This window comes from Macaca fascicularis, chromosome 10 (genome assembly GCF_037993035.2).
Source record: "Macaca fascicularis isolate 582-1 chromosome 10, T2T-MFA8v1.1".
NCBI classification, from domain to species: domain Eukaryota; kingdom Metazoa; phylum Chordata; class Mammalia; order Primates; family Cercopithecidae; genus Macaca; species Macaca fascicularis.
In genome coordinates, this window is record NC_088384.1 from 100,841,741 (window position 1) to 100,854,203 (window position 12,463).

The 12,463-nt window shown below is 56.6% G+C and overlaps 2 protein-coding genes across 3 annotated transcripts in view; one reads left to right on the plus strand and one right to left on the minus strand.

Moving 5' to 3' along the window:
• The first annotated feature begins 141 nt into the window (after positions 1-141).
• On the plus strand, positions 142-7,389 carry KCNK15 (potassium two pore domain channel subfamily K member 15). The gene is given in 4 exon segments (XM_005569096.5): positions 142-529; positions 5,168-5,209; positions 5,212-5,416; positions 5,418-7,389. Coding segments are annotated over 4 exon segments (1,182 nt in total). The 5' UTR covers positions 142-246; the 3' UTR covers positions 6,070-7,389.
• The window catches only part of RIMS4 (regulating synaptic membrane exocytosis 4), a 57,561-nt gene continuing 51,956 nt past the window's right edge, over positions 6,859-12,463 (minus strand). For both annotated transcript variants that reach the window (XM_005569097.5, XM_065523198.1), the window contains exons 5-6: positions 11,968-12,107; positions 6,859-11,427 (exon numbers count right to left, since the gene is read on the minus strand). In XM_005569097.5, coding sequence (XP_005569154.1) covers positions 11,209-11,427; positions 11,968-12,107 — 359 coding nt within the window. In that variant the 3' untranslated portion in view covers positions 6,859-11,208. The remainder of the gene's footprint in view (positions 11,428-11,967; positions 12,108-12,463) is intronic.

A 12,463-nucleotide genomic window follows, 5' to 3' on the forward strand; every position in this document is an offset into this window, starting at 1 on the left:
CGCAGACACGTGAACCCCGGGCAGGCGCGTGGGAGGCGGACAGGGGAGTGGCTCTTTGGTCCCGGACACGTGGCGATCCCAGCCTCCAGGTGCCCGGCAGCCGCCCCGCCCCGCCCCGCCCCGCCCCGCCCCGCCCCGCCCGTCACAACTCTGCCGCGTGGGGCAGTGGCTGGAGGGGGTGGAGCGCGCGGTCCAGGCACATGGAGCAGGTTGGGACCGGGGCGGGGGTACCGGGGCCGGGGCGTCATGCGGAGGCCGAGCGTGCGCGCTGCTGGGCTGGTCCTGTGCACCTTCTGCTATCTGCTGGTGGGCGCCGCTGTCTTCGACGCGCTCGAGTCCGAGGCGGAGAGTGGCCGCCAGCGACTGCTGGTCCAGAAGCGGGGCGCGCTCCGAAGGAAGTTCGGCTTCTCGGCCGAGGACTACAGCGAGCTGGAGCGCCTGGAGCGCCAGGCTGAGCCCCACCGCGCCGGCTGCTAGTGGAAGTTCGCCGGCTCCTTCTACTTCGCCATCACCGTCATCACTACCATCGGTGAGCCGCCCGGAGCCTCCCTCCGTCCCGCTCCAGCCCCAGCCGTCCCGCGGCGCCTTTGGGTTTCGGTCCCACCTCTGCCCCCGCCCAGCTGAGCTACTTCAGACGGGTCATTTCGGCTCACCGAGCCTCCCTCGCCTCCCTCGCCTCCCTCGCCTCCCTCGCCTCCCTCGCCTCCCTCGCCTCCCTCGCCTCCCTCGCCTCCCTCGCCTCCCTCGCCTCCCTCGCCTCCTTCGCCTCCCTCGCCTCCTTCGCCTCCCTCTGCTGAATGGAGCTGTCAGCCTACGCAGGCAGGGACGGGAGGAATCAGTAAATCGAGTTTGCCAAGAGGCTGGGTGACCCGGAAGTGCTCAGAAAACGTCCAAGGGGCTTGGAGATAGATGAAGCGGGGCTCGGAGACCAAGAGGCTGGAGTTGCTTTTCCTTGCCTGGTTGCATCACACTTGCTGTGTGACCTTAGACAAGTTGCTCAACCTCTCTGAGCCAGAGTTTTCTCTTCTGTAAAATAGTGTCGCTAATTGGCCTTATCTCAGGGCTGTGGTGAGAGTTATTATCCAGGAGACAGACTATGCACAGACAGGGCCTGTGCTAAAACGACACATACAGAGCACTACAAAGAAAAGATAGATTTTTGATTATTGCAATTGTTGTTGTTACCCCATAAGAATGGGGACCTCGGCCGGGCGCGGTGGCCCAAGCCTGTAATCCCAGCACTTTGGGAGGCTGAGACGGGCAGATCACGAGGTCAGAAGATGGAGACCATCCTGGCTAACACGGTGAAACCCCGTCTCTACTAAAAAATACAAAAAACTAGCCGGGCGAGGTGGCGGGCGCCTGTAGTCCCAGCTACTCGGGAGGCTGAGGCAGGAGAATGGTGTAAACCCAGGAGGCGGAGCTTGCAGTGAGCTGAGATCGCGCCACTGCACTCCAGCCTGGGTGACAGAGCGAGACTCCGTCTCAAAAAAAAAAAAAAAGAATGGGGACCTAGTCTGTCTTAGGGACTGCTGTATGACCAGTGCCTAGCATGCAGTAGATGATCAATAAATACTTGTTAAAGGAATGACTGATAACCACAGGCTCTGGACCTTGCCCTGGGGGATGCAGAGCAGTTCCTTTGGAGCATCTGGACCACCAGCTGTTGCCATGACTACCATCTGGCTGGTATCTGCTGAGCCTAAGCCTGGGGGAACAAGGAGGAGAGAAGCGGGCTCTGCAGGGTTCCAGGCTTGGTGCTGGCCACTCCCCAGGCTCCAGCTGTGAGCGTCCAGGCACCCCTGTGGGGCTTGGATCACCAGCCTGAAAGCCAGTGCCTTGGGGAAAGTTTCTCCATAACGCTCTTGCAAGTGAATGTGAGCTGTGGCTTTTGCAGTGGAGTTAAAAGCGTGAGTTCTGGAATCACAGAGACTGGATTTCAGTTCTCATCTCTGTTACCACGCGCCTTCTCTGGCAATTGATTCTACCTGTCCAAGCCCTGGTTTCCCCAAAGGCAAAATGCAACTGTTCCTACCTCACTGGGTGGTTGCTGGTTTCAGGGAGGTCAAGCGTGTAACATGCTTGACAGTGCCTGAGGCCAAGTAGGCACTATTCTTTAGTAATAATTTGTTATTTGCCAACATGGCCCCAGCTTTTATTCAGCTCTTTTGCCCCCTCCTGTCCACATGGACACCCCTGCTTCCTATCTTGGTACAGCCTGAGACCCTCCGGGTTACTGTGCCCACTGCTTTGGGATGCCATCAACCTGTTCTCTCTGCCTTGTCCACATTCTTTGGAGGCTTGCCAGGGTGTTTTGGCCTCTTATCCTGGTTCTTTACCTCTGAGGTACATCTGGGAGGCTGATAAAAGAGACTCAAGTGGAAACAGGAGGAATTTTGCCTTTTCTGGCCACTTGGGGGCACCACCACCCTCTGTGGTCCAGTAGGCTTAAGCCAGCCTTGCAGAGAGCCAGGTGCCAGGCCCCAGGAATTTGGGCTTTGCTTGGATGGGAGAGAGGCACTGAAGCAATGGAGGATGCTTTTTAATAGCTCAGGCCCGTGGAGGGTGCTGGGTAATAGCTCAGGCCCCTGGAGGGTGCTGGGTAATAGCTCGGGTCCGTGGAGGGTGCTGGTTAATAGCTCTGGCCTGTGGAGGGTGCTGGGTAGTAGCTCAGGTCCATGGAAGGTGCTGGTTAATAGCTCTGGCCCGTGGAGGGTACTGGTTAATAGCTCTGGCCCATGGAGGGTGCTGGGTAATAGCTCAGGTCCATAGAGGGTGCTGGGTAATAGCTCAGGCCCCTGGAGGGTGCTGGGTAATAGCTCAGGCCCCTGGAGGGTGCTGGTTAATAGCTCTGGCCCGTGGAGGGTGCTGGGTAATAGCTCAGGTCCATAGAGGGTGCTGGGTAATAGCTCAGGCCCCTGGAGGGTGCTGGGTAATAGCTCTGGCCCATGGAGGGTACTGGTTAATAGCTCAGGCCTGTGGCCTTTGGGCAGTTTTGTCCCTCTGAACCTAGTTTTCTTATCTATAAAATGGGAATAAAAACATGTCATATAGTCATTGGGAGGGTTAAATCTGATAATCCATGCAGAGTATGTGGATTAGTTACTGTCATTATTAGTTATTATCTTTATTCATTTCACTCTCTGCCAAAACCTGGCACAGTCCCAAACAGCTGGAAGCCTCTTATTCCTAAAGAAACTCCTCTGTTTCTCACTAGCACCCCCTTCAACTTGGTTGAGCTTCAGCTTTCATTGAGCATCTAGTCTATCTCAAGCTCTGTGCAGGACCCTGGTGATGGGGACTACAGAGAGGTGACCACCTTCGTCCCTGCCCTCAAAGAGCTCAGTCTGGTGACGAGCAGGTCCCCTTTCTCCACAAAATAACAGACAGGCAAAGTGATAGGGTTATGCAACAGAAATGTGGAAGTGGAGCCACAGGCCTTTAAATGTATGTAGTGCTGATATTTTGAATAAGTTATATATGCATACAGTAGACACTTCACAGAGCACAAAAGGGTATGGAATGAAAAGGAATTCTCCCTCCCACCCTGTCTCTCAGCCCATAAATTCCCCTTCCTGGGTCAAATACAGTTACCAGTTTCTTGTGTGTCCTTCTAGATATATTCTCTGCCTATATATTCCTTTAAAACACACACACATACATTGTATAGACGTTATACACACAGTTTTGTATCTTGCTTTTTTCACTTAATATATGTTGTTGGTGTTTTTATGTCAGTCTCTAAAGAGCTGCGTCCTCTTGTTTGTAGGGTTTCTCAGCCTTGGAACTACTGACATTTGGGGCTGTGGGGACTGCCCCGTGCATTGCAAGATGTTTAGCAGTGTCCCTGGCCTCTACTCTCTAGATGCCAGTAGCACACAGACATCCCACTCCTCCCCCCTCCATTTGTGACAACTGGAATGTCTCCAGATGTTGCCAAGTGTCCTCTCAAGGGCAAAACCACTCTCGATTGAGAACTGCTACTGTGTAGTATCCCATGGTTTGGATGGCACTATAATTTATTTAACCAGGCCCCTTTGGATGAACACTTATATTGTTTCTCATTTTCACTATGACCGACAGTGCTGCAATTATGACCCAAGTGCACACATATTTTTGCTCACGTGTGTATACTGAAGGGCTAACTTCCTAACTGTGGAACTACGTTAGTCAAAGGATTTGTATTTTTTGCTTTTTGGCAGGTAGGGCCAATCTGTTACAGGAGGCACATTCTTTTTGGGAAGATCCACCTGACTGTTCCTGGGGTACAAGCTCCTTTGAGAATATCATGAAAGTGACTGCTCCTCTTTCCAGGAAAAGACACACAATGAGATACCCATTCATTCCCCTGCAATGGCATGGTGTTCCAGGACTGAAGGTTGGCCAGTCGTGTTTACATTCCCTATAGTAGTTGAAGGGACCCAGTAAGAATCCCCACGCCAGACAATCAGAACCAAAAGGTGTTTAGTGTGGGCAGGCTGAGCAGTGGAGGGGGAGGTAGTCAGGGGAAAAGGCATGTGGAGAGGACATGCTAGCTGGGGAAGCAGCTCGGCGTATAGCTGGAAAGTGGGGCAAGTTTTGCTTTTTTTTTTCATTAAAGCATAATTTACATACAGTAGAACTCACCATTTTCCTGTGTACACGCCTGACAAATGAATACCTGTCAGGTAACTGCAGCCGCGATCGAGACAGAACATTGCCATCAACCCCCAAAATTCTACCACGACTTCTGTAGTTAAGCCTGTCCCTAACCCCAGCTACTGGCAACCAACTATAGATCTGTTCTCTGTCGCCACAGTTTTGCCATTTCCAGAATGTCATTTACATGGAACCATGCGGTCTGTAGGCTTTGGAGCTTGTCTTCCGCCACGCAGCTGGAGACAGTTGAGATCCATCCTTCATTGCCGCAAGTTACAGGACTTCATTCAGTTGCTGAGAAGAATTGCAGTGTTTGGATGCCCCACGGGTTGTTTACTCATTCTCCAGTCGAGGGATACTTGGGTTGTCTGCAGTTTGGGGTGATGAATGACCTAGTTAGGACTAGTATTTGAAGATGCCCTTCCAGCCCCGGGGCCGGGGAGGGACGCCAAGCAGGCAGGCTGCAGGCGGGACTGTAGTCAACCGGAGCTGGGCGCTCACAGCCCTCCCCTCCGCTCTTTCTGCATAGGGTACGGCCACGCCGCGCCGGGTACGGACTCTGGCAAGGTCTTCTTAAGTTCTACGTGCTCCTGGGCATCCCGCTGACGCTGATCACTTTCCAGAGCCTGGGCGAACGGCTGAACGCGCTGGTGCGGCGCCTCCTGTTGGCTGCCAAGCGCTGCCTGGGCCTGCGGCGGCCACGCGTGTCCACGGAGAACCTGGTGGTGTCCGGGCTGCTGGCGTGCGCCGCCACCCTGGCCCTCCGGGCCGTTGCCTTCGCACTTCGAGGGCTGGACCTTCTTCCACGCCTACTACTACTGCTTCATCACCCTCACCACTATCGGCTTCGGCGACTTCGCGGCGCTGCACAGCGGCGAGGTGCTGCAGAGGAAGACCCCCTACGTGGCCTACAGCTTCCTCTACATCCTCCTGGGGCTTACGGTCATTAGCGCCTTCCTCAACCTCGTAGTCCTGCGCTTCCTTGCTGCCAGCGCCGACTGGCCCGAGCGCGCTGCCCGCCGCCCCAGTCCGCGCCGCCCGGGGGCGCCCGAGAGCCGCGGCCCCTGGCTGCCCCGCCGCCCGGCCCGCTCCGGGGGCTCCGCCTCCGTCTCCATCTCCTGCCACGTACACCAGCTGGAGAGACACGCCCGCGACAACCTGGGCTTCTCGCCCCCCTCGAGCCCAGGGGTCGTGAGTGGTGGGCAGGCACCCAGGCTCGGGGCCCGGCGGAAGTCCATCCGACAACCCCACCCAGGCCGGGGTCGAATCTGGAACGGGAGGGTCTGGCTTCAGCTATCAGGGCACCCTCCCCAGGGATTGGAGACGGGTGAGGGGCCTCTAGGCCGTCTTCTGCCACGAGCAGTTTCTCATTACCGTCTGTGGCTAAGTCCCCTCCCTCCTCTCCAAAAATATGTTACAGTCACATCATAAGCACAAAGCAGGCTCTAGGGTCACCCTGTAGGAGCAAATTCCTTGTAGTCCAAATTGTATGAGGGCGTGGCCACATCAGCACCCAGGAGAGGCTCTGCACAAGTCCACGTCACAGCCGACCCTCCAGAGCGACTCTTCTGTTGTGAAGAGGCTGGTTTTCTGAGTAACGGTTGAAACGTGCAACTTTCAACACTGGAATCTTCGCTGGAATTAGTGAGGTCAGACGCTCACATTACAAGAAGCATGGGGAACAAAGGTGGACCAAATGGGACAGTGTACAGTCCAGCGTGGACAAGTGGGTCAATCTCTGCGCTAAACGATCTCATTCTCTGCGCGGTGTGTAGAGTGGAGTCAGCCCACGTGTGAACGGCGGCCTCTCTCCCCCGGACGGCTGATGCTCTGTCCCTGGCCAGCCCCCATTCAAGATGAGGGAGGCCTTGCTGTCACCCACCCGCCACGTACTGGGACCACTTGGACGCAGCAGAATGCCATGGGACGAGCTGTCTTCCGGGTCCCATCAATCACCAGCAATGTGACCTTGGAGAATCTCATCCTCTCCCAGGGCCTCAGTTTCCACATCTGTAAAATGACTGGGTTCATCCAGAGCCCTGCTCCCTCTTATGCATCTCTGGCGGAACTTTCTGGAACAGGCCCCTTCACCATAAGGGGGCAGAGACAAAGCCCGAGGTGTGGCATCCTGGCACCCCGTGGCACTCAAAGCCTCCAAACACCCACTTTCCTTGTCTTCCCAGATAGGGCTGTCTCAACACAAAGCATCAACGAGCCAGGTTAGAAAAGCCAAAAACTTTAATTTCAACATGAGCTACATGGTCATGAACACAATGCAACGCGACCCCACTCCAACCCAGGGGCCCCAGAAACCCTCCCTCCCTAAAGGCCTGGGCAGCTCCTGCTCCAAGAGAAGGAAATGAGGGAAAGGTGGGTGGATGGAGAGAGGCCCCCAGCCTAAGGACCCGGGCTCCTGCCTTCCCGCCACCTGCCCAGGAAGCAGTCATAGAGTGAAAGGGCTCCAGAGGTGATGCCCACAGCCCTGGGTTTGGCTCCACTCTGACCTCCCTGAAGCACTGGGTTCAGTGGGCACCACTGGCCCACCTCACAGGCTCGGCGTCGGGTGAGCTCGTGGACGCTAATACTTTCCGTCCACTCTGAGGTGCCGCTCCAGACGTGGGGCCCTCCCAGAGGGCCTCGGAGACACCATGGGGGAACAGGGAGCGGGGCTCGGTCCCTGGGCCTGATACAGCGCTGCTGCTCAATAAATAAACGCAGGTAGCCTTGCCTGACGCAACAGCTGTGCCTCCAGAGGGGCTGGGACTTGGTGCTGTTTCTGACACGGAAATGCACCCAGGAGCTCCTGGCTGAAGGGAATTGGCTTGTGAAGTGCATAACCACCCCAAGAGCCATCTGCTCCACCTCTGGGTGTAAAAGAGTGAGCTCTGGGCTACTGGAGAACCGAGTTCCAGTCCTGCCCACCCACTAATACAGTGGGACCTTAGGTGAGCACATTCCCCTCCCAAGACCTCAGCTCCCTGCTTTGAAATGGGGAGGACAGCACAGGCCACCACCTACTCCTCAGGGGCTCTTGTGAGGGCAGAAGCGCACACTCGAGGTAAAAGCATTCTGAAAACAAAGTCTGAAAAGCACAATAGGAAGGCCAGGTCTCATTGCATCTGAAGGTTTGCTGGCGACTTCCCTGAAATGAGGCGCCCACAGCTGCTCCCATTCCCTCACTGCCCCAGGCAGGAGCTGGTGTTTCCTAACTCGCCCACCAGTTGGTCCTGAAGAGGCGATGGCCCCTTCCCGGGGGCCTCCACCCAGGCATCAAGGTCTAGACCCAATCCTGTGTACCCTCAGTCAGCTGGGCCAGCCCCCCAGGAGAGCTAAGTCTCCCTGGCAACCCTCTCCCCCAGACCCAGGCCCAGGAAGTCACTGGCTTATAGAGGTGGAGCCCAGCGGGGCTATGCAGCCCAGGGCTTAGAGGCCAGGAATCCTTGTCCCAGCAGACATGCACTGGAGCAACGGTCTCCTGTTGCCTGAAGAACAATGGAGCCCCTAGTTCTTCCCCCTTTGCGCCCTTGCTGAGGGGTCTTGTGTGAGTCACTTCCTGTTTCTGGGCCTCAGTTTCCCAACCTCTCAGATGGGCTACAGCTTGTCCTGCCCATCTTTTGGGGGCCATTAGGCTTCAAAGAAAGAAGGGAGGAGGAGGTATGGGCAGTGGCAGCCCTACCTCATACTGCCCTGGCTCCAGCTCAGCCTCTATTGGGAGGAGGGGACCCAGGCTGGGGGTGTCACTGAACACACAGGTGACTCCAGGGGTGGCTTTTCCCCCCAAGCTAGGTCTTGATTTCCTTGTCTGTAAAATGGAAATGGACTAATGGTCCCAAAGGCCCTTCCCCTTTACTATGCAAAGGGGGTTCTGGAGAAGGAGAGTGGAGAGGGCTCCTTCCTTTCCATGGTATCCTGCATGTGATCTTGGCCCAGAGATTGAAAAGAGTCACTCCCTGGAGACCCCAGCCCCCCTATGGCCCCCAGTGCCACCCTCTCTGCTCCTCTTCAAACAGTGCGGCCTGAGTCAGCAAGGGGTCAGGCGGTAGTGGGGACAGGATGGGCTTGAAGCTTCTCCAAAGCTAATGATGAAAATGTCAGTCTCCTCCCCAAACCCCCATCCCTTGGTGAGGACAGACTGTAGTTCCCACTCCCAATGGTCACAGCCCCTGGGAAGGGGGCACATGCTCACGATGATACAAAGAAACAGGGCTCCAGCCCCCAGCTGCTCCACCCCTCCAGGAGGTGAGCGGGATTTCACAGAACAAACAAGAAAATCATTGAGGGGGCCCTCACTGACCACCCCCAGGTGTTGTTATTGCTTCGGAGCTCTCTCTCTCTCTTTATAAAGGCTGTGCAGACACCAGGGGAAGGGCTCAGGCTGTCAGGGCCAAGCCCCTGCTCCCTCTGGTTGGGACAGCCAGGCTCTGCCCTGTTTTTGAAAAGCTACCCCTGAACAACCACAGCGGTGATGGCTGGAGAGAGAAGGCGCTCTCCTGGCTCAAAATATTCCAATGGTGAGTAATAAACGAACAGCAGAGAAATCACACTGGTTAGAAAAACAAACAGGCAAGGGGCCAATTCTGTGCCTCGAATGTGAGTCCCTCCGGAGCCCTGCTCCTTCTGCCCCCAGCCTTGGGATTCCACCCACCACGGTCCCAGGAAGCTCTGAAGACTTCCTGGGTAAAGGGAGCATCTCCCATCTCCCCTTCCCAGTGCAGGGTAAGCAGCTCTGTGGAGGTGATCTACATCGACCAGAACTTTAAAGGATACCCAGGGCTTACACAGGCTAAGGGAAGGGAAGAATTTCCAGGTGGAAGGAGTTGCCTGGTGGGACTGGGACTGGGACCGGGACTGGGAACAGGGTGGGAGCAAAGGCAGCCTGGGTGTCCTCAGGGGAAAACACCACCCTCTGATGGAGGCCAGGCCCCCTCTGCCAAGGTCCTACAACCCTTAGGAGTGCCTCATAAAGAAAGTCAGTACCAAGAATAATAAATCAGAACAGCAGAGTCTAACAGGCAGCTCCAGCTATAACCCTACAGGGCACAGGGGATGGAAGGGGGCGGAGGAGGAGGGGCTGGCCTCCTGTGAGCCAGGCTGCCCCATCTAGGCCCAGGCCAGCGAGGAGACAGTGGTCTCCTGGAATGTACTTGAGTCTCCTCTCCACCCCCGGTCCTGGGACTCTGTAAGGACTATGCATGAGCTAAGAACAGGCCCCAGGGCTTGGAGCACTAACTCTACCTAGCTGGCCTGGACTATGCCCTACACAGCAGGGACTAGGTCAAGAGTGGCAGGCTTCTGGGTGCCTCCCAGGGGAGGTGGCAGAAATGTGCTTCTATAAAGAGGGGCCAGCCTCCATCCTCCCTTGCATGCAAAAGGGCTCCCGCAGGCCCCAGGGAGGGCTGGGCTGGGAAGGCAGCTACCCAGGCCTGCTGGAAAAGGAATCTCCCAGTTCTTACACTCACACATCTTCACTCTTCTCTCGTACCATCATCTTTCCTTCAGCCAAGGTAACTGAGGCCGGGGCAGTGGGTTCTGCCCTTAGTATAGGATGGTTTGTTTAAAAAGACTAAAATAGGGGGGCTCTATTTGCCTCCCCAGCCCCCTGGCCTGGAGGCAGGGGGGGTAGACAAGATGACCTTTGACCTCATGCAACAAGGAGGGGTTCTCCAATTTGAGAAACCCTTATCTTGGCACCACCAATCCCAATCCCAACTTTCCTTAGCCTCCCCTCCAATACAGCACCCCCCAAATGCTCTCTAGGGTTGGGGTTCTGGAAACTCAGGTTCCACAGCTCCTCCACCAGAACACAGACGACAACATTCTTTCCAGTCCGCCAGCGGTTCCTAAACTAGCTTGTTGCAATCCCATGGAGCGAGGCACCTGGGGGTCTGTACCAGACCCCCGGCACCTCCTCCTTTCCTTTGGTCCCTGCTGAACCCCAATTCCTAGAGCTACCAGAAGAGGGGCAGGCAGGAGGGGACGGACAGATGGACTCGGACAGGCTGCGGCAAAGCTCCTTCCACGGGCAGGCAGAGGGAAGCCCAAGCTCCGCTTCAAGTGGGGGCTCTGGGCCCCTGGGAGCTGGCTCCGGATCCTTGCAAAGCTGCCCCTTCATCTCTGGGGCAGGAGTAGCTGCCTGAACCCAGTGCCGCAGGAAAGACACTTGCTGGTAATTGGCACCATGGAAATGGCCGGCTGGGTTCTGGACTTGGCTCTGGGCAGCAAGCTTCCGAGGAGGCAAAAAGGGGGAGAAGTTGGACAGAGTTTGGGAAGGGAGAGTGGTCTGCTCTGCCACCTCAATCTTTCCTTTCTCTGGACTGTAGCCACATCCACCAGGTCAAGAACCGGCCAAGTCAAAAGTGTAGCCAATCCCGTTGGGAGAGGGAAGGTCTCAGGGGGTAGGAGGCAAAGAAGGGGTGAGGAGGGGCCCAAGGGGGGCAGGTCTCCCCATTCTGCTTCCCCACTATGGGGGAGAGCCCCGTCCTCCTGTTCAATGTGCCCCTGGGCCTGGGGTCCCAGGTCAGGGCTGGGTGGTCTCCAGGCCATCTTGGGGAGCCCCTCCCCATCCCAGCACTAAGAGCGCTCTCCGCAGGGCCCCACGGTGCTCTCGAGGGACAACTGGGATGCCTGCCGGAGCAGGGGGCCTGTGGCTGGGTCCACCATGGAGGAGGTGGGGAAGAGCTTGTACCAGCCCACGGCCAGGGTGGTCAAGTCCAGCTCCTCCAGTAGCACGCGAGCCACACCCATGAACTGCTTCCGCTCCATCCGCCCGTAGTTCCCCCACACGATCACCTGCGGGGCAAGAGACACAGTGGTTCAAATCCTGCCAGTGCCACTCACAGGCCGAGAAGCAGAACCTGGGTCGCCCCCATGCCCAATCCATCTCAGTCCTGTGATTTCTACCTCCTTAAAATTGCAATTCCTCAACAGGCCCTTCTTATCACAGGCACCACACCAAGCCCCTGCCTCCAGAGGCTGGTGACGGTGATGGTGACGGTGATGATGGCAATGGGTAGAACACTTGCTGTAGGCAAAACTGCAAATACTTTTCCTGCACACAGCACACATTCCACTGGCACCAGAATGTTATCAGGTAGGTACCGTTAGGGTCCCCACTTTATGGATGAAGAAACTGAGGGTCAGAAGGGAACTTGTTCAAAGTTGCACAGCAAGTTGTAGAGCTCAGTTCAGCCACAGTGAACTGAGGGCCTCACCTATTTCCTCCAGGCGAGGCCCTCCAGAGACACCCCCCGCCAGGGGTGCCCGCCTGTCATTCTGGTCCTGTGCATGTGTGCTCGTGCACACACGCGTGAGCGCACTAATGCCCCTCACCTGGAGGACTTTGCCCTGGGGACTCTCGGGAAACAGCAGCACCTGGTTATACAGTGGGTCCAGCGACTTGCGAGCGACTTTGGTCTTCTTCTTGGCAATGCAGACGCCATTCTCTAGCAGGTAGGCCTTGATATAGGCCGCTGGGGACAGAGGCCAGCAGGGGTGAGTTCTAGTTGGCCCTCAAATGGTGGGCAAAGGGTGCAACAGAGGGAGGCCGCCCACCCTCTGCTGGAGATAGGTGTGCCCCCATGGGGTCTGGGGAGGACGCACCAGGACACATGGGGGGTGGGCATTTGGGGGCAGCAGGTACAGCGGGGCTTGGGTGCAGCCTGCCCCACCTTCTCTGGTGGTCCTCACTGTCTCCCCTTCCTTTGCTCACTCGCTCACCTGTTTCCTCCCTCAGTCCGTGACGTGCCCACCCTCTCCCTGGCTTATGCGTCCATCTGCGGACCCACTCACTCACCAAGCCTGAGCACCTACTGCAGGCCAAAAACTG